Here is a 25,876-nt window from a genome sequence, read left to right on the forward strand (position 1 = left end):
TAGATTTCTATTCAGAGGCCCTATCGATTGGGACTTTTTTGAATAGATTATAGGATCTTATACAGTTCAAAAAGATAGTCAGGTTTACCAGGAGACAGGATTCTCCCAAAGCCCAACAGCCGTATCCGTTTCATGAGCCACACCTAGAATGCAAACCCTCCCGTGGCTGCTGCTCTAGGTACAGATATGTATATCAACCACCCCATGTGCCTAATCTATCAGATCTTCCGTCAGAAAATCCACGGTATCTCACTGTGTCCATCGCTTTACGAGAGCCGCGCGAGAGCCGACCCGAGATCCGCCGCCTTATCAACCAACAGCTATGTGAGGCAATAAACCAGTACAGGTAGGCACAATCCAGATCAATTGCGAGGAGCATTGTTCTCCTTCTTGACAGGATGTACAAAGATTCCAATATGGTATCAAACACAATGAAGCGACCCAACTGCCTTATCATTATTGTTCTACCGCACCTCACCGGCCTTGAGCAGCTGCCGGAGATCATCCGCAACTCACCTGTTGACCGGCATGCAAATTCAGCATTGTGAGGGAGCTGCCTTTACGGAACGCTTCGAGCGAGTCGATTATATTGGCTCTGCATAATCTCTATATGCTAAGTGCGACACGTACCACACCGAACTCTTATACTTTGTCCGTCAAAAGCGCAGATATCTGCACGCTAGAACCAAATGATAGACTTTTATCACTTTAATAATTTTATCGTGGGGTACAGTTAGAGCACTTTGGTATTATCTGGCCAATACGGTAAAATCGATATTATCTGATATTTAATCAAGACTTAGTCCGGACATATGCCAAGGTTCGCGCTGGTGATACCTTTTTCCTCCTTGACTGGGCAGAAGGTTTCTTGAGCTTAGTCTACCTCCCAGTCGTTCCGATTCTGCGTGTTTGACTGGGGTAAGAATGTCCTCCGCGCCTCCTCGTGGAAACCGTTCTCCTCGTGGACACCATTCTCCTCGTCATCCTCGTCCTGTACTCCCGGGTGTGAAATTCGACGGTAATCAGGATTCCCGTTGCCAGATTGCGCGCTCATCCAACTTGTTCGTCGGCCGGAAAGCTGAACGAAAGCGATCTGTACGGAGTGGCAGAATGTCAGCCACTACACCACAAGCCTCAGCGTGGCAGTAAACTCACCTTGGCCGCGAAGACAAAAATGACTGCAGCAAACACCATCCAAGACGTATTCTGCTGGTACTCTCTCCAAGGAGCGAAGCAACTCCTCTGATATCCCAGTTGCAACTCACACGCATTGTCCCCGTGACTCCGGTCTTTGAAGGGCCATGCCCTGTCATGAAGACTCCTAAGACCACAGCATCGGAACTCATCCTGGATGGAGCGGATAGCGTGGGAATTCTTCGATTGAAAGAAAGCCTGCCATTGTTGCTCTAGGTTACATGAGAGTATCCTGTCAGGGAAGAGGTATGCAAGTGCTATTGTGGCCACGATGGTCGATATGATGGTCTGAATATGATTGAGTATACTGGATATTGTGCTCCATCGAGAATTGCGAGGTGTCTCATTGTTCGACCGTAGGGCAAAAACTCGCGAGGCTATCAGTGCGAGTGCTGTGATCGGGGATATGAGGGTTGCGATAGCTGCAACCCATGTTGGTAAAGGAAGAAGCAGTGCGGCCGTACGAGACCACGACAACCTGTTTTGTGCAAGGGCTGTTAATCACCATACTCATTCAATAAACTCTAGCTAGAGATGTGATGAAGAACGCAGTAACTCACGCTCCAAGGATCAAAGATATGACTCCACACTAATAGCGAGATTCGTTAGCAGAAGTCATCGCCAGGCTGGATCTCCAACATCTTACCACAACAAACACGATATCGAGGAGGGTAGTTGCATCGATCTTGAAGGGCATGATGTTTAGATGGTCAGTTCTTTTCGGGCAATGATTTATTGAAGAAGCACGATGAAGTACGATGAAGAAGTATGAAGGAGAATGAGTGCGTGAAGGGGGTAGATGAGGTGGACAATATTGGCGGGGTTTGCATTCGTTTGACTCTCCCAACGAATCAGCACCATTGCTTTCGAGAAGGCTGTACAAGCCCAGTCCCGCACCATATTCCATCTCCGGGCAAAATTCCCACAGCTAGCACATACTTTGCGAGCTTTGCAGAGTAAACACCCGATAATATAATAATATAATATTAGGCATCTCATATAGCCAACCTATAAGCGTGGACATACCTGGGCTACCCCTTAGCGCGCCAAGCATCTCGGGCTAGGCCTGGTGAAGCTGGAGCTTGTGGAGAAAACCTGGGGAAGTCCGAGAAATGGGAGGCCCAAGCGATATCGGTAGGCCGCGCTACTACCAAGAATGCCTCCATCGCAACATCCGACACATTGGATTTTCGCCGCTCATGCTTTCCGATAGCAAGGACAACTTTATATATCTATGAATATGATCATGGTCTCCTACCTTCTCAAATAACAAGTGCAGATCTGATGGGAGTTACACGACGCGTGTAGAGCCATTTACCAGTGGTAAGCGAACCTCCTGGAATTGAGATTTATTCAGAATCCAGCCTCTTTAGAAAAACCAGGTGAAGCTATGGTATGAACAATGAGTATCTCTAGTACCCAAGGACGGTAATGGCCACGAGCGGGTAACCATCAGAGCCCATCAGCCAACCATGGGACGTTCAGACCGCATGCTTCAGTTGGTGGTCCCATCATGGATATTGTGACCGTTTAAGTGTCGCTATCCTTGATAACAGGGTGCTGCTTGAGTATTGCGCTTCCCTTCTCCTGGTGTGGAGGTGAGAGGGCTTGGTAGTAGTACTGAAGGCAATTGTCAATCAAAGCGTATCTGACGATGCTGGGCTCCCAAATTGTAGTGTCGATTTCATCGTGTCGTGGTTTCATCGTGTCGTCGTCATTCACCCCTCTTCTTCCGCGCTACCATCCTCGTCAGAGGCGCCTGCATGGCTATTTGGTAGGTCTGAGTGGGACTCAATCGCCTGTCGCGCGTTCCTGCTCTGCCTTGGACGATTTGCCTCAACTGCAGCTCTTTCACCGACAAACTTATCCCCAGACCAGTCCGCCTTACAGATGGGGCATTTCTCCGCCTTTTGCATGCGGAAGAAGTTGCGCACACAGTGGTCATGGATTCGACCCTTGCAATCAAGGTCGTCGCACCGTTGGCCCTAAAGCCCATTGTCAGTTGACTGAAACTCTCAGCGTCAATAAGATTGGACAGTCACACCCACCGAGGTTATGATATCTTTGCAAGCAGCGCAAAACTTGATACGATTAGCTCTCCGGCCGTCAAGTTCATCATCGTTATACGTCGAGACCAGCCAGCCGCGCAGCTCCATCAGTGCTCGCGGAGTCAAACTAAAGTACCCCCTCCTGCTCTTCTCCAGCCACCCTTCTTCAGTCAAAGATTTCATCATATTTTCCGCCTGCGACAGGGTCAAGTTCTGCGCCGCGCCGCCTTCAGGCTGCTGTGTTCCTACATTGGTTGATCTTCGTCGCTCTCCGCCGGCTTTGGCCATCTGGATGGCTTGCATTGACGAGATGACCATCCCTTCACATCGGCGTTTGTTATTGGTATCGAACATGAAGTCGAGAACGCGCTTTACAAACGCAATTTCATCGGCGGAGTAGGTTGTCGCGAGCTGGGTCAAGGCATCGCTGGTGGTATTGACGAGAGCGTAAACAAGCACGGGGGGTGTAACTGGCGTATCTTGGTGGGTTTCCTCCGGGTCTTGCCGCCGGGAAGTTCTGATTTCCAAATCAAAGGGAGAGATAGCGGTGTTCGCGGCGGAGACGAGGGAGGAGAGGTGTTCTTGAGTGATATCTTCTGAATCAACACTGCGGCTCTCTGCGCGTAAGTTCGTGGTCAGTGGGATCATCGGGCGAGAGAGAGCTCAGAGGCAAGTGAGATATGCGCACCATGAGCCGAGAATAACGCTGCTAACACTGGCTGGGCCTCTTCGAAGGTCATGGCCGAGCGCGCCATGAAGGCCTGAAGAAAGGCACGATTGAGATCATTGTATTCGTCAACATCCATGCTGCTGGGGTCACTGAGGCAGCTGAGGCAGTATGCGATCCAATATGCAAAGCGTACGCTTTTCTTTCTTGGCTGCTCGTGCCTGGGACAGTAAAGTAAGTGGTGGAACGCGATTCAACGCGCCGCGTGTGGGGTGCCAAGACTTGCCGCAGGCAAAGAAAGCCCGGCCTAGGTGAGGAGCTGGTACTTGACACACCCACACCTGTATCTCCGGGTCTATGTTTCAGAAGAAGACAGCGTGAGCGCACCTATATAGAGCAAACTACCTGAGTGCATGTCATTGCAATGTCGACTGGCAGATATCAATCTTGTCAGATCGATGCTGATCAATCCACTTTCAGTCCAAGCCCGTGTATGGCCATGATTCTAGGTACGTACCAACTGATTGTTCTTTCACGGCGTTGTTTGCCGTTGCAGGTTCCGGGGTATTTAGCTTTGAACAACGTGTAGTTACAAAATTCAGACACTATTAATCACCCAGCATTGAAAGAAAAGAGTTAAGTACTCTACTACTGCCGAAATCCCCCAAGCAGTCTTTCACGGCTTACAGTGTCCTTACGGCTACGGCGTATCTACGTCAATTATATGAAAAGAATGGGGAGACCAGTCAAGGAAAGGGAATGAAGGTCGGCTGCACTCGTACGCAACGCACACAGCCACCTAGAAGACCACCGTGAGAAAAGCCAATCATGTCCACTGGCCCATGCAGCTTTTGGCTGGGCAGCGGTTGATACAAAGGGAGAAAGAGGGGAGAAAAGAGGATAAGATCGTGTCAAAATTGATAAACTGCAGGTCTGATATCATGACATAAAATACAAAATGCCAATCAGCAAAAGATGATGCCGAAACCCCAGCTCCAACGCTCCTTGCGCACAGGAACCTTGAAAAGCGGAATCGAATCACCAACTGATATCACCAACGCCAGGAAAATGAAGACAAAAATGAGAGAAAACACAGTTGTGAGAAGAAAAGAGAAAAGAAAGGCGACAACCAGACAACAACCGCGACACAGCGCCTAAACCCTCCGCCGAGTCGGCTCTGGGCTCGGGCTGCGGCTGACGCTGCGCGCGTCGCGACCCCTGTCCTTAAGCCACTTCTTTGTGCTCAGTCGCAACTCCCGGTCCAGCTCGGGGCCAGGATCTTTGCGATGAATGAAGTTGCAGAATCCCCCCCGCACGCATCCCTCGCCACTATTGAGCCGACAGCACGCTTCTCGGAAATCTGTGACGGGCGATAATTCGCAGTATATCGGTCGCGCAGCATACCAGCGTGAGTTCAATGCATCGCATGCTGCTTGCGCGTCTTCTTCGTACTTGAATCGAGCGTAGACGTTGCCGATCAGATCTGTGGTAAAGAGAAGTGTTAGTCACTTGCGCGAAAACCTCAATGGGATCAAAACGTCCAGAGTCCAACTTACGGTCATTGTTGTTGTCGCAGACGACCAACTCCTCGAGCTCGCCGTACTTGCACATCTCGCACCATACGTCCTCGTAGAAAGCGTCAAAGTGGTTCTGCAGCTGGCTCGGGTTCATCTTGTTCTTCGGATCGTAGGCCGGGTTCTGGTACATGTTCGGCATGAGAACAGTCTGCGAGTACGACGGCTTCACGTGTTTGCGGGAGCAGCGGTCGCCGTGACGGCATGCGCCGATCTTGTAGTAGAAGGAACAATTGACCTTGTCCTGCTCGGTACCGAAGATGGAGGCGAGGTAGTTGGCCATGATGGGCTGTTGAGGTTCTTTTCGGCCAACAGAAGAAGGGTGTAAGGAGATGGAGGGAGGGAGATGATCCGCGCAGGTGAGGTGGCGACAGAGGAAGAAATCGCGAGAGAGTGGTTGACTGCTTTGTGATACCGGATGCCTGAAGTTTCTGGAGAGCTCCAGTGGCGTGGCTGACTAAAGCCGGGGAGCTTTAGGCGGAACAACTATCATCCGACTGAGGCTGGGGATATGTCAGGAATCATGGAGGATTGTGATTCGATGGCTGCTTGTTACTGAGTTTAGAATTGTTATCGCTCGTCATATGAGTATTCCATGGTTATATATTATGCCGCATTTGCATCCCAACCATCAAAGCAATCAGTGTAGCGCATCAGCTGTGAATCAACACTCAGCTCATAATCACAAACGAACCCGAATGCCAGCTCATGACAGCTTCAGAGCACCCTTCGCCTGGACAGTCAGTCCACCGATGTCAGCCGAAGGCCTCTTTCCTTTGGTCATTCAGAAATAACCTTCCCAGTATCCAGGGCAAGAAAATACGCCAGGGACCATAGCCAGCTGCAGGATATATACGCCCTTGGCATTCGCTTGCACACCACGCCCAATCGAGGCCCACGATATAAACCTCACCACCATCTCTTGTGAAGATTTCATGGCTTGATCTGCACGACTTAGGGTAAGTGGTGAAAACTGCATAGCTCCGTCCTTGATACACAGTTCTCTCGTAGCCCAAGCTGTGTCGTGGTGAGCGTACCACAAGGTAGTACCCAGCTAGAGGGCGATTGGTAGGGCCAAAGGCTGAGAGCAGCAAGTAGCTAGCCATTGGAGGGGATTAGAAATTAACCCAGTTACGGTATCATCGCAAATTTATGGATTCGCAAAGCCAGCACAACGCCTTTACTTCCCGAGTCCCTTTACCCGAATGATCTCGGTCCGAAGGGCATCAGTTCTGGGCTGTATTCCATCTCAGCAAGAGGGTTCTTTCATTGACTCAGCCTTTAGTATATAGTATATCAACGTATTTCATACGAATATTCTTTGGCCATTCCAGACCCAATTGGCCTTATAAAGTTGCACCGCATGACGTCCGCCGGCCGGAGGCCACACCCCGCGGGATTATTAAGCCCCGCGCCAAACAGCCTTCCGTCAACCCAGTCATTCTTGAACATCTCAAGGAGGAGCTTGTTTTTATGCACAACCTAAATTGTGAGTTCATTCATGTCTTCATGATCAGTTTCGTCTCAGACTTGGCGTAATGGGTCCATGTCATTGAGCCTCGAGTGTGTTTTATATCGAGCGCCTTGGGCGAAAGAATAGGATCCTTGTCAATAAACCCCGACGACTGAGGTTACCCTCAAGCCCCCAAGCCCATCGCTGACAGACCTATAGTAGCCAATATGCCAGCCAAGACCATCATCGTCACAGGTGCCTCGCGAGGTAACAGTCCAACCTCCATCTTCCCCGTCCCAGAGCTGACAATTCTTCAGGTATCGGTCTTGCTATTGCAAAGTACCTTCTCACAGCACCCCAGTCACACAATGTCGTCGTGGTAGCCCGCAGTCTCGAGCCCCTCCAGAAGCTGAAGGAGCAGTACAGCAAGCAGGTCGAGGTGGTCAACGGTGACCTGGCTGATTTCTCCATTGCCCAAAAGGCGGTTGAGGCCGCCATCAAGTCATTTGGACAGCTTGACGGGGTGGTCCTTAATCACGGCATCCTGGGCCAAGTCGGCAAGATTGCTGCTGCTGATATTGACCAGTGGAAAAAGGGCTTCGACGTCAACTTTTTCAGCTTGGTCGCTTTCGTATGCCACTGGTCTCTTATCCAAAATGCTACTAGATTATTCTACTAATGGAACTACAGGCAAAAGCAGCTCTGCCAGCTCTCCGCCAGTCGAAAGGCAAAATTATCTTCACCTCCTCCGGTGCCGCGGTGTCCGGCTACCCGGGCTGGGGTTTGTACGGAGCAACTAAGGCCGCGATGAACCACTTCACCATGAGTCTGGGCAACGAAGAGCCCGATGTCACTTCCGTGTCTATCCGGCCTGGCATGGTCGACACCGAAATGCAGCGGGAGCTGCGCGAGGACCACGCGACCAATCTGGATGCCGAGATGCACGCCAAATTTTCGGGTGCCCACAAGGATGGCAAGCTCGTCAAGCCGGAGCAGCCGGGTCATGTTATGGCCAAGCTGGTGCTGGACGCGCCCAAGGACCTCAGCGGCCGGTTCTTCTCGTATGTCCTACAGCTTTACGAGAACTTGAATGGAGCTAACAGTACGCAGATGGAACGACAAGGAGCTGGATGCTTTCCAGGAATAGATTTAGATTTTCATTATTCATCAATATTTAGTTCATACGGTTCAAATCTGTACAGCAATCAGTATCAAATGCCATAAATGCCATGGGTGCAAAGTCAAGGTCAGATTAAATGTAATCAGCCGAAAGATGAAAAGCAGGTACATTTTATAAGCATTAGGTGCAAAACACCTTCATACTTAGCATGGAATGTAGGATGATCATCATACAAAGAGGGTGTGTATATTGAAAAAAGATTTGTATTCGTACCTATCGTGTATTTGCTGTGGAGAGGTGTGCTCAGCTACGCGGAAAAAAAAATCACGGTGACAACCAGGGATTCCTGTCCGCTATCACAAGATCACACAGCAGATCCTAGGAGTCTTGAAGAAGTTAGTGAGAAATTCTTCACAATGCATTCATGTGCAAAAGTAGCAGTAAGAGCAAATATCAGTTCGTCCGTTTGGCTAGGACAGTGTAAATCACCACGGTTTTGTATGATAGGGGCGACAACAAGGTTCATCATAGTAAAAGGCAAGAAAATAATGACAGGAATAGAGCTTACCATGCGTGAACGACCTCGGGGTGTCACAATTCACCCCGAGGAAAGGAAAGTCGAGAGCAGATGGATGATGAAGAAAGAAGAAAAATTACAAATTGCGAGAAAAATCTTGAGAATAAAAGTGTTTGTGAGCGGTGAGAATCTGCCGGCAGGAAAATATATGGACCCGGGTCGCGCCTGGTGGGGGTGCATTTAAATGCTCCAGGCTCGCTCACCCCACGCAGAACTCTGAGAAAAAAGCGCCACTCCCAGCATTGTTGCTTGCTTTCTTTCTTGTGGCTTGTACTCACAGCTGCTAACGCGCCCTTTCCTCCCTCTTTCATCACATATATCCAGTATGTCCGACCGCGAGTTCAGTTGTAAGTCTTCTGCTTCCGATCTTGACGACCCGCGCGCAAGTTGACGTTTGAACCCCCTCAGCGAATGATGACCTGTCGCTTCCTAAAGGTACGGCCCATCTTCCCCTCGAATTGTGCTTCGGATACTGGTTCATGCACGATTTGGATTCATCTCTCCGGGGAACCCTTCGTTTGCCGCGTCCCCGCCGAGTCTCCCGCGCTTGACCGGCCCTCGCTAACACTGAATGAATACAGCGACGGTTCAAAAGATCATCACCGAAATCCTGCCTCCCAGCTTGGGTCAAACCTTTTCCAAAGACGCGCGAGATCTGCTTATGGAATGCTGTGTCGAATTCATTACCTTGATCTCCTCTGAGGCGAACGACATTAGCGAGAAGGAAGCCAAGAAGACCATTGCATGCGAGCATGTAGAGAAGGCACTACGGGATCTCGGCTTTGCCGACTATATACCCGATGTCCTTGCCGTGGCAGAGGAGCACAAGGAGCAATTGAAGGTGCGCATATACAAGCTCAACCCTTCCCAGGTTTTTCTGAGCCGGGTCAGCTGACATTGTCTTTGAACAGTCGCGAGAGAAGAAGCAGAGTAAGATGGAGCAGAGCGGCCTCTCAGAGGAGGAGCTCCTTCGGCAACAGCAGGAGCTTTTCCGGTCCGCGACGGAGAAGTATAACGCAGGCCCGGAATAAGACGGCCTTTATTTTGGGAGAAACTCATGCTGGTCATAGAGGAAAAGGGACGCCGGGCGTTATCTGGGTTTTTCCAATGTTTCCAAGGGATTGTTCGGTTGGGAGTCATTTGACGGTTTTTTTTTCTGCTTCTCGATCATTTCTGGCTTCAGCGCATACATGTGAGGCGCGGTATAATTAATAACATGCCTTGACATCCGATGCATTATGAAAATTTCTCAGACAGTTCATGAAGCCTTGAAACAGGGCGCCTCAAGATGCCTTTCAGGTAATGGTGCCTTGAATAATGCCTGGGAAGTAGGTTGTTTGAAGGCAGATATCAGACTTTGCAAGAGATAACACACAAATGGAATATGTGTAATGTACTTGCTCCTGGTTCGAGGTTCGAGGGAATCTGGTAGTACAAAACAAGAAAGTTTAACATTTGAAAACTCACACTCGCCCTGGGATCAAACGTCCAGCTGTACTTGATGTTCTGCATCTCCCAGCTCTCACTTGCCGCCTCACGTCTCAGGCCTCACAACCCCGACCACCGCAGTCTCACGTGACAGTTTTTGCCAAGAATAATGCACACTAGGCCACAATGGGAATGACCAAGGCCGCTCCAAAGCGCAAATCGAACCGCGACAGTTCCCCCGTGTATCCTGACCGCAAGCCCTCCAACATGCCACCTTTCAAGGATGAGCATATTCTGGTACGTGAAACTTCCTCCTCCACAAATAACATATTATGTTCCAGAATTGGAACAACCCAGCTAACCATCCGCTCAGTTAATTGCGCCAGGTTCGCAAATGACCCTGGCGCAGCTGGGTCTGCCCGAAACATTCACGCCCGCGCGATTTCGCTTCCCCACGCGCATGTTCCCCGCCGAGAAAAAGGGAGAGTACGAGCCTTACCGAATTCGCGAAAAGCGCCAGGAACTCAAAGTTAGCAATGGCAACAGCGCGTCCAAGGACATGCCTCCGATGGAAGATGTGGAGATGAAAGATGCGCAGTCCTCTGCCCAGGATGGCACCGGAAACGTCGAGTCTACGGAGAAAGCAGGGAGGCCCGAAGGCGAGAATGCCGAGGGGGCTGACAAGACCGAAGAATCAACTCGGACGGTCGAGGAAATTTTCTACGAGGAAGACGTGACATCCGACGAAGGCGCGGTCTACCCGATCCAGAACGGGCGCATCGTCGACTGGCCCTGCTTCTTTGCCCTCCTGACTCACATCTATAACGCGCTGAGCCCTCCCTTCCATACTCCGATCATGTTGATTGCCCAGCCGGTCTGGTCTGCGCGCGATCGCGAAGCAATCACCCAATTCGTCTTTGAGAAGTTCAAGGTTCCCGCGTTTAGCTTGTTGGACTCCGCACTTGCCGCATGCTACGGCTATGGTGCACAAACCGCTACAATTGTTGATGTTGGCAAGGGCAAGGTGGATGTGACTGCGGTGACGGACTTCCAGGTCAATGAGCACGGTCGAGGTATTGCACTAGAAGGATGCGGCGGCGATGCGATGACAGATCGACTCGTCGAGCTTCTCGGCTCCAGGGGCTTCAGTCGAGAGATGTGTGAACAGCTTAAACGGAGCAATATCGCGGAGGTTCTGGCTCCCGGTACTCCCCTCCCTGGTGCTGCAGCCACCGCGCGCCAAGGGACCAACCCAGCCGCTGCTGCATCGACAGGAGGAGCCGATGGGAACGAGTCAGTTCCTCGTGGTCCGGGCGAGGGTACCCAGACTGGTATTGAAACTAATGGAGAGGAGGAGGAGGGGCTCTTGGATGTTGCGGCCATTGTTAGCGGCAACACTAACGAGTACCTTGCCAAAATGGAGGAGAAGACAACCAAGAAAGGTGGCGTGGATCCTAAGCAGAAGAATGCCCCCAATCACCAGAAAGAGAAGGCATCCTTCCAGTTCGAAGAGTTTGTACCATTGGATGGTGATAATGCACCGGCCAGCGGTTCCCGGCGGTATATTCGTCATACCCGGGAAATCGAGGTTGGCGCGGAGCGCTTCCTTCTCGCGACGCCTGTGCAGAAGACCGGAAACCGTCTGACCAGCGGTATTCTTGAGGATATCGCAACTCAGATCCATCACACCATTCTCGCCGTTCCCGATGCAACCAAGCGGAGCGAGCTTTGGGACTCGCTTATTATCGTTGGATGTGGCAGCAGAGTTCGAGGTATGTGGTGATAGTTCTTCTTTTTCTTTGTTGGGCTCCAACTAATAGCTTGGATGTGCACAGGCTTTTCTCAGGCCCTGCTTGGCGTCATTACTCAAAAATTCATCCTCTCCCCCTCCGCCACCATCTTCACATCTGAAATCCCCTCAGCTTTCAGCACGCCCCTTCCTACTGGCGGCACCAACACCCCGGCACCTATGGGTCAGCTACCTGGCCCGATGTATCACCCCGCCGCCCATGGTGTGAACCCTCTCCTGGTGGCTGCTACCCACAACAACCCCGTCATGACCGGTGTCACCCCTGGCACGCCTGGCATGGATCCTAGTATGCCCGTCCACCACCGCTCATCCGGCCACTCGCAGACCCCAACCTCTGTCAAGAGTCTGAGGCTGCCGGACTATTTCCCAGAGTTCAAGCACGAGGGCAACCGCAACGCCCCCGGCGCCAGCCATGGCCCCAGCGCCACACAGGGTGGCCACGGCATCGAAGAAGCCGTCTTCCTCGGCGCCCAGATGGCCGCCAAGGTCTTCTTCGTGCTCGACCAGGGCCTCACCAAGGGCTATATGAGCCGCGTCGAATACAACGAGAGTGGACCGTCAGCCATCCACGAGTATGTCCTGTAAGAAGACTTGACAGGCATGGCCATGACGGTTTCTACGAACTCAGCGCGGTTTTTGAATTTTTATAATGGTTCCCTTTTATGTGGATCTCGGGGCATCCTGGCGAAGCGGGCTGATCTTCTGTTTCGAAGACTTGCTTTTTTTCTCTTTCTACTGTCTGTACTCTTATGCTTTGATGCCTCCTAGAAAAAGCTGTCTCAGGATGCAGGTGCAAGGTGAGGACGGAGGAGTTGGTTTTGTCTTCCATGACTATTGCAATAAATTTATGAGATTTGAATCAACTATATTTGTAGTAGACAGTAGGAGCTGGGTACTAAGGACGTAGATGTGCTGGATGCCATGAACCATTTTCCTGACTGCTAAGGATAAGTTATTATCATCTGGTGGCCTTGATTGGTCAGCTAACGGTTCCCCCTCTGGTATCAGCACGTGATGTTGCTTATCGGGGGCTCCGCGGCGGCGTCGCATCTTTCTCTCTTCAACCCTCTTGCCATTTTGGTCACTACACCACCTCTTTCACGGACACAAGGCTACATTCTCCTTTTTAAGCTCAAGGCAAGCTCGGTATATCTTCAAGGACCCCTTCATTATGCCGCGCGCAGAGGCAGGTAAGTTATCGTCTCAAACAAGCGCCCTGGTGGTGGCGCATCACTCACCCTCCTTGGATAGGATCGGTCAAAGCTATCGGAAACAGAATTAAATCGAAAGGGCTCGGTCGGCTCAGGTGGTACTGCCAGGCATGGTAGGTAGTTTTCGAGTCTGTCTCAGGATCTGTGTACTAGAAGCTAACATGTGATACAGTGAACGGCAAATGTATGTTATTCTTCTTATTCAAGAGGGTAAGGGATGCTAACAAGAGCTCCAGGAGAGATGAGAATGGCTTCAAGGTGAGAGGATATTCTATATTTAAAATAACAAGCGACTAATGAGTATTGGATCTAGTGCCATGTCCAGAGCGAAGCGCATGTTCGGCAAATGCTACTCATCGGCGAAGATCCAAAGAAACACATAAAGCAGTTCACCAACGAGTTCCAGAAAAACTTCGTTGATCTACTGAAAACAAGTGAGAAGTCTCTCTCTCCTCCTTGTTGGGTATGAGGGCTAATTACTTGCCAGCGCACGGAGAGAAGCAGGTTAACGCGAATCATTTTTACCAACAAGTCATCGCGGATAAGACTCATATCCATCTTAACGCCACAGAATTCAAATCATTGTCGCAATTTGTAAGTTTTCCCCCACACTCATAAAGTTCTCAAGCTCACATACCCATAGGTCGCCCACCTAGGGAAGAGTGGGATATGCCGGGTGGAGGACACAGAGAAGGGACTGTTCGTCGCGTGGATCGATAACAGCCCGGAGACAATGCGCAGGCGTGAGGCAGTTATGAAGAAGGAACGACAGGACAAGGGTGATGAGGAGCGCGAACAGCGGTTGATTCAGGAGCAGATTGAACGGGCGCAGCGCAATGCGACCAACCAAAAAGCGGAAGAGAAGGTGGAGGAGAAGATGCTACAGCGGGAAGACGGGGAGAAAGTCAAGTTGAACTTTGGATTCGCCGCGAAGCCGAAGCCAGATGCAAAGCCCGTGCCACCTCCTCAAGCGACAAGATCTTTAGATGTCACGGACTCGCCTGCTCCGACAGACTCAGACGCGTCAACGCCGGCTGCCTCCCAGGTACCCGCCAAGGTTTCCATGTCGCTTGGTGCGCAGAAACCGAAGAATGTGTTTACTTCAGGCCCTAAAAAGAACGTACTGGCTGGGAAGAAAGGACCTGTGATGGCACAACCAAAGAAGATGACTGAACAGGAGAGGATTATGAAAGCTGAGATGGAAGCTGTGGAACGCAAGCGGTCAAGACCGGACTCTGTATTCAACTCCAAGCGGCCGAAGCTTGCTTAAGATGTCTTGCGTCGCTTTCTGGTGGTCAAAATTGTGTTTCCATTTGTTCTAGTCTCATTCTTACTATACCCTTTATCACGATCTATATAGAAATATTGAAAATACTAGCAAGATAAAGGTGAAGGACATTGTGCCTTTCTGTTTGCTTTTTTAGGCATGGGTTCTCGACATGCGCGGCAGTCGGCATGTGCAAAATATATCGTGACGGACATTGCTTGTACGTTACTCAACATCCACATTTGTCCACCTTTTCAAGCATGAATAACTTCTATGCAGCACTTTAACAGTGCCTAGGCATCAATTGATGAATATCTTAATAAATCAAGCCGGACATTGGCCTGTCTTTGGCCAATTTACCTAAATCACCATTGGCCTGTTCTTCCCTGTAATTGGATAATTCCGCACTAATGCCTTTCCGCTCCACCGCACAAAATTAGCTATAGTTTTACATATCCGGTCATCTTACATGAACAGCCCGGGTGGTCTAGTGGTATGATTCGCGCTTAGGGTTAAACCCAAGCACTCCTGCGCGAGGTCCCGCGTTCGATCCGCGGCTCGGGCCTGTGATTTCTTTTTTGATGTATATGAATGCGTCTGTATAGTCAATTACAGACCGTGCGCGTAACCGGTTCTTTTGGCTTTTTCATTTCTCATCTTTGTCTTTCCTTTCTGGCGAGGCTGCTACAGATAGAGACTTTTGCAACCTATAGCAGTAATACGGAGCTTAGAACCCGATTCACAACAGTTTGTTCAAAATATCACATACCTTCTGGTCCTGCTAATTAATCTATTTCCCCGTATGCTTAATTGTCTAGCGGAGTGCGCTCAATAGATAGAAAACGTCATATTGTCCATCTGGAATATACCAAAGTCGCTGCATGGTGAACTGATCCCAGCCAAGCTAGGAAGTCCTTTGAAGAAGGCAGGACCTGGGCTTATGGTTGGGCGGCTAGATATTTCCTAAATATAAGCTGCTGCGGGATACTTGCAGATAGATCGACTTGATCGAGCACACGACAAGAGCTTAATTCCGCGTCAGGTCGTTACTCAAAATAGCCCCACCTGCCTTTGTCCTGTGCTCCAAGGGTATGGAAGGGACCCAGTATTGTTCCCTCGGTCGGAGGAGGCTGTCCCACATGGTTTATTGAATCTACCAGCATGCTCACGCCTAGTGAATCAGAAAATAAACTCATCTCATTTCGCAATTATCACTGATCCACCCCAGTATCTGTCAAGAAATGAGTCCCAGCTTGCTGGTCTTCCGTAGAACGATGAGTCTTGCGACGAAATGTGCGAAGATGGGTGACGATATACGGTACATCCGAAGAGGCATCGCAGTCGAGGATCGCGACATTATGAGTTGATGAGTTGATAATATGTACATTCTCGGGAATGTTTTTATCAAAATAATGAGATATGCTGGCCGGATATGGGAATACATGCGATTTATTAAGTGACCGCACTGGCCCAGCCCGATGTCGATATTGGATCGCCCCATGTGGGATGGGGCAGCTCGTAAACCCCGCATAAGAGAACCGGGGTAATCTGTGGAGATCAATACGAAGCGGAATACGAATTCCCAGCATTTTGTTTTCAGAATATATAACCTGGGCAACTGAATGAACCAAGGGCTCTATTAACTGCTCAACGAAGAAGCTGTTTCGGATGAAAATGACGGTGTGAACGAGATGCATCACGTTATTGGAGGGGCCTGAAAAATTTGCAATTACAGAATGACATGTTTTTTTGACCACCTCGACAAGCAAGGCAAGAGATCTAGATGTAAAAACTATAGCCTGTGTCATCAAGGCTTGTTTTCCTGTGTACTCAGGAACTCGGGATATAGCCTTTATCACAGGCTTTTATTAAATAATTAGGAATCTGTAACGTCATATATTGCAAGTTTAGTCACGATACTACAAAGGCCGACAGGGTATGGGAGGACAATTCACAGAAAACTGTCTTGCAATGGCTTGTTCTGGCCATCGCGTTGTCTGCAACTACCCGAACAGAGCGGCCTGGCCAAAGATCCAGCTGCACAAGATCCAGTCTAAACCAAAATTGCACGATCTACATGCGGGCCAGATAGTAGCCACAGTGGTTGCTCCTCAGGGTTTAGCGTCCTACAACACCTTCCGAGTCCTTTCCGCTTCGCTTACGCCAATGCATTTATTTTCCAACCAACGCAACCAGACTCTGCACCATAAATCATATTCAACCATGGAGCCGCTCTCAACCTGGGAGCGAGGTAAAGTCTCTGGCATGGTCTCTTTGCCCTCTGGTCAACACATCTTCGTATCGGTCTGCGGGCCCGACCGTGTCGCAGGCCAGCCGCTCATCATTATTGTCCCCGGCGTGGCGTGTAGCGTCAAGGAATGGGCCGCCGTCCGGCGCCTTCTTCAGCCAACGAAACGCGTCCTGGCCTACGAGCGACCAGGCATGGGAGCATCTGAGGAATCGTGTGTCCCCGCCACGGCAGCAAACATGGCTAGAGACCTTGACGCTCTCCTCAAAGTCCTTCGTTTCACGCCACCGTTCGTGCTTGTCTGTCACTCATACGGCGGAATCATTGCCAGAGAGTTTCTAGAGCATCGCTTGAAGGAGAAATCGGATAATAATGATGTTGTTGGGATGGTATTCGTGGATGCCAACCAAGAGAAGAGTATTGTGCTCTGGCCAGACCCCAACTTCGAAGCCCTCGGAAAGGGGCTGGATTGGTATACTGTGACAGGCCTTGCCTTGCGCTGGGCCTTGACGGATAACGAGTGGAAAGCCGTCGTTGACGAGAAAAGCTCCACTAAGCACCAGCGGACGACTGAGCGTGAAATGGAACACTACATCGAGAGCTGCGAAGCACTGGGAACCAAGAAGCAGCTCAACCGCCGACCACCCTTGCTGCACGAGCATCCTATCAGCATTATTAGAGGCCATCCTGAGATCGAACTACGAAAGGTATTGACTGCTGGGGTGGAAATGGGAAACGGCTCAGCACAGCAGAGACGGCAATTTGAGGAGAAATTGGATATGTACCCGAAGTGGAACGAGAGGCTTCAGCGAGAGAACCTTGCCATGTCGGCCAAAAGTAGATACAGGGATTTGAAGGAATGTGGCCATTTCATACACATGGAGAAGCCAGAGGCAATTGTTGAGGAGATTGAATGGGTCTTGGAGAATATTTGAGTCCCGTGACTGTTGATATTCAGCGTCAGCCATCGGAAATCGTCAATACACTGCGCTAAATAATTCATTCGAGTCAACTCTATTTGGCAAGCCTTCTCAGAAGCATACTCGCGGTGATAACTCTCTACTTCTTTGCCAAGAAAGCTCCTCGAAGCAACACATGTCACGTTGGAGCCGGTCAATCAAGCTAAATTGTCAATATAGTAAAATAAATCGCTATCGCAAATCAATTCTCCGATCACCAGCACTTGCCTTCCTTCAGAAGCCTCAGAAATACCACTGCACACTGCCGCATGTTAGTGACAATCACCGTCGATCTTTTGTCTCGGTGTTTCACCAAAGACCGACCGATTTCCTGCCCCCGTCCGCGTCACACTCCAGTCGGATTCTCGGCGCGGGCGCCACCGAAGCTCGCATTGCACAAAGAATTACTATGATTTGTGCGAATGAATATAAATACCTCTGATTCCCGGCTTCAATCGCCGTAAAAAACAAAGCAAAAATCGTGCAGCAAATCAAAGCTATGGAGTTTTCCAGCAATATTCCGACAACTTTGGGTTTAGTTTTTGGGCTTTTATGCCTAGTGCGTTCCCAAAAATCCTGATTTCTGTCTTCCTTGAGTCCCAACCCTGGATGTTAATTCCAACCACAGCATACTTTATACAGACGGGTTACCAGTCCAGTATCGCGGATACCGGGGCCCGAGATTTCTAAGTGGACGGAGTTAGTCTACATCTATTACGTTCTCAAGGGCCAAATCCCGTTCTATATTCATTGTCTGCATGAAAAATATGGTAAGGAGCTTGCTGGACAAAATCTTTGGAGATAAAAGACCCACTGGCTTGAAATGAAGGGCTGACATAAAGCTTGTTCCGAAAGGACCGATTGTTCGCACTAGCCCTAGCCGTGTCGACATCTGCGACGTCACCGCGGTGAAAGAGATTCACAAAACAAATAGCCGCTTCCTGAAGTCTGATTGGTATCGGAAGCTCGTCGCAAATGGGTTCGAGACCATGTTCACCACCACAGACCATCGCTTCCATGCTTCCCGCCGACGTTTGCTAGCACCAGCCATTTCTGATTCATCGCTTACGCGAATGGAACCTATAATCTCGTCTCGGATTCATATGGCAGTCGACAAGATGGCAGAGGAGATGGGGAAGCGTGGTGCAGCTGATGTGTTCAAGTGGTGGCTGTTCTTGGCGACGGACATCATCGGCGAACTTAGCTTTGGGGAATCATTTCGGATGCTCGAAGCTGGCGAGGTAATAGCCTACGCTATCAAGAAGGCTGAAATAAGGATAGCTAATAAAAAAATTGCAACAGAAAACCCAATACAGCATTGACCTGGAGCAGATCTCCAGCTTGCAGCCTCTCCGAACAACTTTTCCAATGCTGGTCAAAGCTGGCAAGTATTTGCCATTGCCAATTTTCAAACAGACAGCGGACGCAGGTAAGAGACTGAGCAGCTACTCATTACAATCCATCGAGCGATATGAGCAGATGATTGAGGAAATCCCCACCCATCCAAAACCAACCCTTTTCACCAGAATTTTCGATTCGGAAAGAAGTGGTCTTAGCCACGACCAAATCCGACAGGAGGCACAGGGATACATCGTTGCTGGTAGCGACACTACTGCCGTCACTTTGACCTATCTCATCTACGCTGTCTCTCGTGATCCCCGCATCCGAGAACAGCTTGTGGCTGAATTGGCGACTATACCTGAGCCGGTAGTTCATAGCAGCCTCCGCGATCTGCCTTACCTAAACAAGGTTATTAACGAGGCCCTGAGATTATACACTGCTGTCCCATTTGGCCTACCCCGAGCAGTTCCACCTGAGGGAGCCAACTTCAATGGGTACTTTATTCCCGGTGGGACTACCGTTTCCACCCAGTCTTATAGCCTGCACCGGGATCCCATGATCTTCCCTGATCCTGAAAGTTTCAGGCCTGAACGATGGGATGAAATGACAAAAGACATGAATCATGCATCGTTGCCTTTTGGGGGAGGGTCGCGAAGTAAGTTGTCTGGTATTCATTGTTTCTTCTCCCTTCTAATATTGTCTATAGTTTGCATTGGAATGCACCTCGCACGTATTGAGCTGCGTCTAGCGACGGCGCTATTTTTCCGCAAATTTCCCAATGCCCATCCCTCAACTAGAGAAGGAATGGGAGAAAAGGATATGGCCATGAAGTCATTCTTTTTGATGGCGCCTCAAGGACACCGGTGTCTCATTGAGGCATGATGTTTAATCTGTAATCCCAGGTCTTCGTATACTTGGTTTAGGATATTGTCCTCAGCATACATGCCTGAGTCATTAATATGTGTTCTACTGAGAGCCTGTTTTACTTCAGCGTGACCGAATGCTAATATTATTGCTTGATGAGTCGACTAGTTATGATTTAGAACCTGAGAGTTTAGGATATGAACGCTGCCTGTGGTTTGTTATCAGTAACTCTACACCAGGCAGTAGTGATTACCCAATGCAGTCTTAGAAATCCTTCTGTATAGACTGTTATCGCGGCACAACAGGATTTGTATCCAATTCCCTTTCTCTTTTAGGCCTAACCAGGTAAGGCTTTGAAGCAGTACGTCACGCCCTGTGCCGATCCGTGGGGGCCAATACTCAAATGCTGAAGCAAGAAAAGACTACGCCATTTCTAGGTTCTCCTTCAGAACCCAGCATCCGACGAAAAGAATAGCATCACCTGTATTACAATTATTTCAGCTTTATGGGCGTCACAAATAAGTGGTCTTCTTGCACAAGATCGCGTTTGAAGATCACTCATGTGTGATATCTCTTGAGCCTCACCCCAAGTGGACAGCACGTCGGAACAGAGAACCAAAGCGGCTCCGAGGGCAAATACGCTCGCTTGTCCTGCCGTAGCTGTAGAGCAAGGAAAATCAAACGTAATCTACCGAATCCGAACGAGATGGGACCCCTGGGTACTCAACCCCAAGAGAAGTCCTGTGAGCGGCGTCTCCATTGATAATGAGATCGTGGCTGCGATATCCAATTTGCATATCAAGGGCCACATACTGGCTGAGATTACAGACTCAGGCGGGAACTTAGTGCAGAAAGAGTCTACAACTTCCAGGGTGATCAAATCATATCTCCAATCCGCGGTAACGAATGGACATTATGGTCCTCGATATGCGGAATTCCGACCGGGAAAAAGTGAACAGGGATTAGGTACTAGTGAGTGAGTAATATCAACTGAATCGTGACACTCGATTCTTGCAGCTTTGCTGGAGTGATTCTGGGAAAGGCCGCTCAGTCAGACCCGCTTCATGTACTCGAAATCCTCGTCTTCAGTATCTCCTACGTTCTCGCCCGGAGCGATTTCAACCTTCTGCTCAGTGTAGACTTGTTTGTTAGCGCTGATAAACACACTTTCCGGTAATATGATCGACCGACCAGTGGGTATTGAGTGGGACAGCGAGGAGGGTTAGAAGACGGGAAGCGATTCCCGAAAGTAAAGCATTGACAAAGTCGCCGAAAATCGCCATCATCAGTTTGCGCCCTGGTGCTATGACTCGCCAAATCTGACCCATTAGGAAACCCTCATGCGAAGAGTTGGGCAAGTATGGTATTGGCGCTTGTAGACGTCAAAGATAAGTATGGTCCTATGTAGGCTATTTACCCGCTCAATACTGAGATATGGTTCTCATCATTCTTCCCTCATAGCAGAGTGTATAATTCGAGCTCATTTGCTATAGCCGTGATAACAATAGAAGAGTTATAGATCGATTCACCGCGGAATTTTAACCCCGGTCCGCCCACGCATGAAAGCGTCTTTTGGTTAGGATACATGTCACCGGCTAGTCTCGAGCAGCGCGTCTCAGGCGAATTAGCTGACCGAGGTTACCCCGAAATAAGTGCGCTTGTCGCATTGGCCAAGTCGCTGGCAGCACATTTGACTAACCCGACTCGGCAACATCATTGCGCGTTGCGCAAGAATGGGGGCTAAGCCTCTCAGGCCCCCCACCCCACAAAACACAGCCACTGGAGCTCCTTAGGACCCTACGCAGGATCTTGGACCTTGTCGTCCAGCCTCAAATTGGAAAATTACCTACCTGGCATCCCCAGACGAGACGAAAGTGTAGGGTCGGCAAAGATGGGTGGCATTCCGTGGCAGAGCAAAGGTTGCCGTACGTGTCGCAACCGCAAGGTCAAGGTAGGTACCTACCTAGATGCAAATCACTCCGACGGTACTGATGGCCAAAGTAGTGCGATCAAGAAGAGCCCGAGTGTGCACGGTGTCTCAAAGCTGGAGTGAAGTGTCTAGGCTATGATAGGGACCACTTCTTCGTCCATCAAGTCTCTGCGATACCAAAAACCTCCACTCAAAAGGGCTCCACAAAGAAGTTTCAACTCATAAAGCGCCCGCAGCCAAAGTATATGCCCCGGGGCGTTACTTCTGGACCTACGATGCGCAGCCAGGTCTTCTCTTCGTTTGCGGATATCTATTTTCCCCACACTATCGACACCAGTTACAACCTTGATGTTTGGCATTTTCTCATTTCGGGGTTCGCAGCGCTCCCGAATAAGACTCAGATGCTCGAGAAGGCAATCGCTGCATTATCTTGCTTTTACTTGGGCAAACTAAGAAAGGATGATCGCATCTTCCATCACGGTATCCAGTTGTACAATTGTGCAATTCGCCATCTATCAACAATGATCAGCAAGAACGATTACTGCGACGATATTGTGTATACAACTATCATATTTCAAGAGATAGAGGTAGTTACTGCTCGACCCTGTCACCAACTTAGCCACCAATAGCCTCGAGGGCTGTGACCGATTCAAGCTAACATGTCTGCTCTACAGTCGTGTTATTGTCCCCATGGGCTACAAGTTTGGGTTGCCCACATTGCTGGTACCAACGCGATCTTGAAGCATTTTCGTCGAAAGGCGGGGACAAACACTTTAATTGACGCTATATACAATCAGCACCAAAAGTTGCGAATAGTATGTGGTCTATAACACTCCTGGTCTTTGAAAGTCCAGCTAACTACTTCCAGCTATTCTCGACCACAGGCACTGGCATGTCTCCTGAAGAATACGACTATCTCACAAAGGCATGTGATGACCGACTCGCGAACGGACTCTTCAAATTCTATGGAGAGGCATCACCTCTCGTTGACGCCATCAACAAAGTTGACGCGACCGATTACAGCGCCTGTCAAACAGTACTGGATAAATGCATTGCACACAGGGACGCCCTATTGGAATGGTACTCCCAGAAAAAGAAAAGCTTCGGCGGAGGCCCCTCAGAAATCGAGCCAGGTGTAGTCTTAAACCCAAGGGTCCCTGCAACGGATGATTTATTCGGCACCGCATATCGCTTTTCCTCACTGGACAATGCGAAGTTGCATATTGTATTCTGGGTTGCGCTGTCTATCAGTCATCGTATGATCTACGAAGCTCGGGGCCTTGTTTTGTTGCACAACAATAAGAGCGACGTCTCTGTCGATCGGTCTAAAGACTTGGACATGCATTTTTCGATGTTTTATCACGACGAAATCGGTCGGTCAATCCCATACTGTGTTCAAGATTGTATGAAATCATGGGGATTCTCGTCGCTGCTGTGGGGGATGAGCCAAATTATCCTCCCATTTGCAGAAGCAGGAAATTGGGAGAAGTTTATTTGGTGTCAAAATATTTTGATGCTTGGCGTAGAGCGCGGCTACGAATCTGCTGCTCGCATCCGCGAAATCTTTTGGACCATGTGGTATCGAGCGAATCCTCGACAAACACGGTTCATTGAACTATCTTTCCGTGATCTGGATCCAAAGTACACCAAGTTCCCTAAGGAGCACTACGGGAAGCTTGCTGAGAGGACAGTGGAGCCAAAGATGCTGGATGTGCCACCAGAGGAGAGTTTATGAGTCCGCTATTTTCAAAGCATTTGTCTGGCGTTCGAGGAAAAGTTCTCATTTTTGATTCACAAAGACTATCCCCTACCAGCTAGGCGTTTGAAAATAGACTCTCCGCTTGACTAATTATCGATCAGCTACACAAATACGCAACTTTACTATCTCTGTACACAAAGATATACAATGGTGAGTACTAGACCTCGTGATATCTAGCACTTGCTGCCGTCGCTGCACGATTGGTCGCACTTGTAGGTACCGATCCAGTTATCATTGCCGTAAACATCCAGTCCCAACAACCAGCCATTCAACACCTGATGCAGGTAATCCAGATTCTGCGGCACTCCGTTCGACTTACCCTCCGATGAGCAGGGGTAATCTTCAGTCAGACCCTTGTTACCGTTCAGCCCGCTGTCGGCCGTGAACCACCCGTTGTACGAACCGAACGCCTGCACAGCATTGCCACCCGAGGAGTCCAGTTGGGACTTGAGGTAGTTCGTGCCGGCATCGACGTTGTCCTGAATCGAATCGGTGCATTTGCCGTTCGGGTAATTGTCGCAGGAGACCTGCATCAGGCCGGGTGTGGGCCCACCAGCGTCGGCATTGCACGAGGACTCCTGCATAGCCAGGACAGCCAGGATGACCGGGTCGACACCGTATTTAGACCCAGCCCTTTGGAAGTAGTTGTCGTACTGGGAGCAGGAGGAACCGATGCCACGGTAGAAGTCATCGAGGGAGATGTGGTAGACGTCCTCGAGAGCCAGGTATGGAGGGGTCCATCCGTTGCCGGTGATGCCGGTATTCAACCAGTCCTCCGATCTGCGATAATAGTCAGACGTTTCCAAACGGCCATTTACGCGGGCAGGGAATGCTCATACCCGTTGGGCCCCGTGCTGGGCGTCACATTGTCAGTCGCGCCCTGGGCCTTGGGGTTGCTACCCACTCCCGGGTTTGCAGACTGGGCGTATGTGCTGGCAGCAGCCGCCAGTGCGGTGAGGAGAGCGGGCTTGATGATAGCCATTCTGGGTCTACTTAGGGTGAATTGGTGCTTGAAGGACCCTGCTCGGGACTGAAATGGAGCAGTATTTATATCAGACAACTAGCTCACGGCTTGTTACGTTTTCCGCCTGGCAATATAAGCTGCCAGGGGCGATTGAATAATATGATCCCATTGCTTATATTCTCTAGAACGAGTTTCTCGAAGAGGAAAGCTGGGAGCGACCGGTGTACCTGCAAAAGCTCAACTTGTCAGCCACCAATTTCTTAATCAGGAAATGGAGCAATTCGAAGAGTGATCAGCGGCACTCATCATCAGTGTCCTCCATGCAGGGTCCAAATTTTCAGAGTGCGTTATTGGTGCGGGGACTGGCCATGTTTGAGAAGTCGGGGCGGCAGAAGGTGTTGTTACTGGAGGAGCGGAGTCGAGAACGCGCTGATTGGCGACGGAGGTAGGTGGAGGAGTCCTGCCAGTTTCAGACCACAAGCACGTTACATAGCGTCGGAAATGGAAAATGACTGTATAGACTTAGAGACTGTTTACAGTGCGTTTTTGATCTAGCAGTCATATTCCCTAAAGTTGTGTGACAAATAGTTATTATGACACTAAGAATGAAGGGTTGCTTCAGGCGCCAGGAGCTGCCATTCTCGTCGTCAATTCTATAGGTTCCCGTCTCAGATTCCAACCGTTACACTAAAATTATTGAGATTGCTGGATCCCCGCATATGTGGGCATTTCTGGCAATAAAAGCGCCAACGTCAAAAGCAACGTGGACGGCGACCGGAGGTATAGGGAGCGGAGCAGATCAACCTACCCCCCCCCCCCCCCCCCCCCGGGAAAACTACTGCTCTATACTACAGTTTTAGTATTCATGTACGCTCTACCTGCACATTTAAGCAAGTCATCTAGTCCGAATTGTGCCCATCACTCAAAGGTCGCTGCGAAGCCATGGCCGGGGAGGTCCAAGTGTCGTCTCGGCCCCGGGGGCTGGGATTTGGGAGTGGGTTGGGGGCTGGGGGCCATGTCCTCCATTTCGCTCCCAACCAAGACAAAATAAGAAGAGAAACGTCACTCTTCCCCTCTCTCCTTCTCCTTAGCCACAGCCAATTTCAACAGTCATGAAACGAGTGATCCAACTTCTATTTTCTCGCCGAAAAGACCAAAAGGAAAGTCCACGCCGGCCCAAGCGGACAGGCGATCGCCCTGATCCGTTACCCCGGCGGAAGCGGGCCCTGACTGCGCCATCATCATCATATTTATCTCAAGATCAATCGGAATTCTTTACCAAGCTTCCTCTAGAGATACGGCTTCGGATTTATCGGGAGGTCCTTGCCCCAGAAGATCGCCCGGAACTTCACATAGCTAGCTGTGACGGGCGATTACTCAGTCAACGCTGCCGCTTTGATTATGAATCACCATTGCCAAGTTGGAATCACTTGGATTGCTGGGGCTCGTTCGCGAACAAAGA

The 25,876-nt window shown here is 49.9% G+C and overlaps 12 protein-coding genes across 12 annotated transcripts; 7 read left to right on the forward strand and 5 right to left on the reverse strand.

The window, feature by feature from the left end:
• Window positions 1–874: 874 nt before the first annotated feature.
• Window positions 875–1,891, reverse strand: N7482_009249 (uncharacterized protein; the record flags this gene model as incomplete). Its single annotated transcript, XM_056691373.1, has 4 exons — window positions 875–1,093; window positions 1,156–1,672; window positions 1,755–1,783; window positions 1,841–1,891. The coding sequence occupies 4 exons, from the start codon at window positions 1,889–1,891 to the stop codon at window positions 875–877; spliced, it is 816 nt and encodes a 271-aa protein (XP_056539079.1).
• A 1,021-nt stretch (window positions 1,892–2,912) lies between these two features.
• N7482_009250 (non-structural maintenance of chromosomes element 1 family protein) lies at window positions 2,913–4,048 on the reverse strand (the record flags this gene model as incomplete). Its single annotated transcript, XM_056691374.1, has 3 exons — window positions 2,913–3,179; window positions 3,243–3,859; window positions 3,931–4,048. The coding sequence occupies 3 exons, from the start codon at window positions 4,046–4,048 to the stop codon at window positions 2,913–2,915; spliced, it is 1,002 nt and encodes a 333-aa protein (XP_056539080.1).
• A 1,015-nt stretch (window positions 4,049–5,063) lies between these two features.
• On the reverse strand, window positions 5,064–5,766 carry N7482_009251 (zinc finger CCCH domain-containing RNA-binding protein; the record flags this gene model as incomplete). The annotated part of the gene is made up of 2 exons (XM_056691375.1): window positions 5,064–5,392; window positions 5,466–5,766. The coding sequence occupies 2 exons, from the start codon at window positions 5,764–5,766 to the stop codon at window positions 5,064–5,066; spliced, it is 630 nt and encodes a 209-aa protein (XP_056539081.1).
• A 1,397-nt stretch (window positions 5,767–7,163) lies between these two features.
• Window positions 7,164–8,083, forward strand: N7482_009252 (SDR family oxidoreductase; the record flags this gene model as incomplete). The annotated part of the gene is made up of 4 exons (XM_056691376.1): window positions 7,164–7,203; window positions 7,254–7,567; window positions 7,627–7,997; window positions 8,047–8,083. 4 exons carry the CDS (start codon window positions 7,164–7,166, stop codon window positions 8,081–8,083), a joined length of 762 nt encoding a protein of 253 aa, XP_056539082.1.
• Window positions 8,084–8,958: 875 nt separating this feature from the next.
• nctB (negative cofactor 2 transcription regulator complex subunit NCB2) lies at window positions 8,959–9,664 on the forward strand (the record flags this gene model as incomplete). The annotated part of the gene is made up of 4 exons (XM_056691377.1): window positions 8,959–8,980; window positions 9,042–9,068; window positions 9,215–9,474; window positions 9,545–9,664. 4 exons carry the CDS (start codon window positions 8,959–8,961, stop codon window positions 9,662–9,664), a joined length of 429 nt encoding a protein of 142 aa, XP_056539083.1.
• Window positions 9,665–10,253: 589 nt separating this feature from the next.
• On the forward strand, window positions 10,254–12,456 carry N7482_009254 (uncharacterized protein; the record flags this gene model as incomplete). Its single annotated transcript, XM_056691378.1, has 3 exons — window positions 10,254–10,358; window positions 10,435–11,833; window positions 11,897–12,456. The coding sequence occupies 3 exons, from the start codon at window positions 10,254–10,256 to the stop codon at window positions 12,454–12,456; spliced, it is 2,064 nt and encodes a 687-aa protein (XP_056539084.1).
• Window positions 12,457–13,042: 586 nt separating this feature from the next.
• Window positions 13,043–14,352, forward strand: N7482_009255 (putative C2H2 finger domain protein (Kin17); the record flags this gene model as incomplete). Its single annotated transcript, XM_056691379.1, has 7 exons — window positions 13,043–13,061; window positions 13,123–13,195; window positions 13,255–13,266; window positions 13,319–13,340; window positions 13,396–13,516; window positions 13,570–13,676; window positions 13,726–14,352. The coding sequence occupies 7 exons, from the start codon at window positions 13,043–13,045 to the stop codon at window positions 14,350–14,352; spliced, it is 981 nt and encodes a 326-aa protein (XP_056539085.1).
• Window positions 14,353–16,572: 2,220 nt separating this feature from the next.
• On the forward strand, window positions 16,573–17,532 carry N7482_009256 (alpha/beta fold hydrolase; the record flags this gene model as incomplete). The annotated part of the gene is made up of 1 exon (XM_056691380.1): window positions 16,573–17,532. One exon carries the CDS (start codon window positions 16,573–16,575, stop codon window positions 17,530–17,532), a length of 960 nt encoding a protein of 319 aa, XP_056539086.1.
• Window positions 17,533–18,314: 782 nt separating this feature from the next.
• On the forward strand, window positions 18,315–19,779 carry N7482_009257 (cytochrome P450; the record flags this gene model as incomplete). Its single annotated transcript, XM_056691381.1, has 4 exons — window positions 18,315–18,326; window positions 18,399–18,797; window positions 18,859–19,552; window positions 19,604–19,779. 4 exons carry the CDS (start codon window positions 18,315–18,317, stop codon window positions 19,777–19,779), a joined length of 1,281 nt encoding a protein of 426 aa, XP_056539087.1.
• Window positions 19,780–20,812: 1,033 nt separating this feature from the next.
• N7482_009258 (uncharacterized protein) lies at window positions 20,813–21,044 on the reverse strand (the record flags this gene model as incomplete). The annotated part of the gene is given in 2 exon segments (XM_056691382.1): window positions 20,813–20,915; window positions 20,929–21,044. The coding sequence occupies 2 exon segments, from the start codon at window positions 21,042–21,044 to the stop codon at window positions 20,813–20,815; spliced, it is 219 nt and encodes a 72-aa protein (XP_056539088.1).
• Window positions 21,045–21,652: 608 nt separating this feature from the next.
• N7482_009259 (Zn(II)2Cys6 transcription factor domain-containing protein) lies at window positions 21,653–23,426 on the forward strand (the record flags this gene model as incomplete). The annotated part of the gene is made up of 4 exons (XM_056691383.1): window positions 21,653–21,712; window positions 21,766–22,278; window positions 22,366–22,506; window positions 22,560–23,426. The coding sequence occupies 4 exons, from the start codon at window positions 21,653–21,655 to the stop codon at window positions 23,424–23,426; spliced, it is 1,581 nt and encodes a 526-aa protein (XP_056539089.1).
• A 197-nt stretch (window positions 23,427–23,623) lies between these two features.
• Window positions 23,624–24,432, reverse strand: N7482_009260 (putative extracellular soluble lytic transglycosylase; the record flags this gene model as incomplete). The annotated part of the gene is made up of 2 exons (XM_056691384.1): window positions 23,624–24,230; window positions 24,290–24,432. The coding sequence occupies 2 exons, from the start codon at window positions 24,430–24,432 to the stop codon at window positions 23,624–23,626; spliced, it is 750 nt and encodes a 249-aa protein (XP_056539090.1).
• Window positions 24,433–25,876: the final 1,444 nt, after the last annotated feature.

This window comes from Penicillium canariense (assembly GCF_028826845.1).
Source record: "Penicillium canariense strain IBT 26290 chromosome Unknown utg000007l_segment0_segment0, whole genome shotgun sequence".
NCBI classification, from domain to species: Eukaryota; Fungi; Ascomycota; class Eurotiomycetes; order Eurotiales; family Aspergillaceae; genus Penicillium; species Penicillium canariense.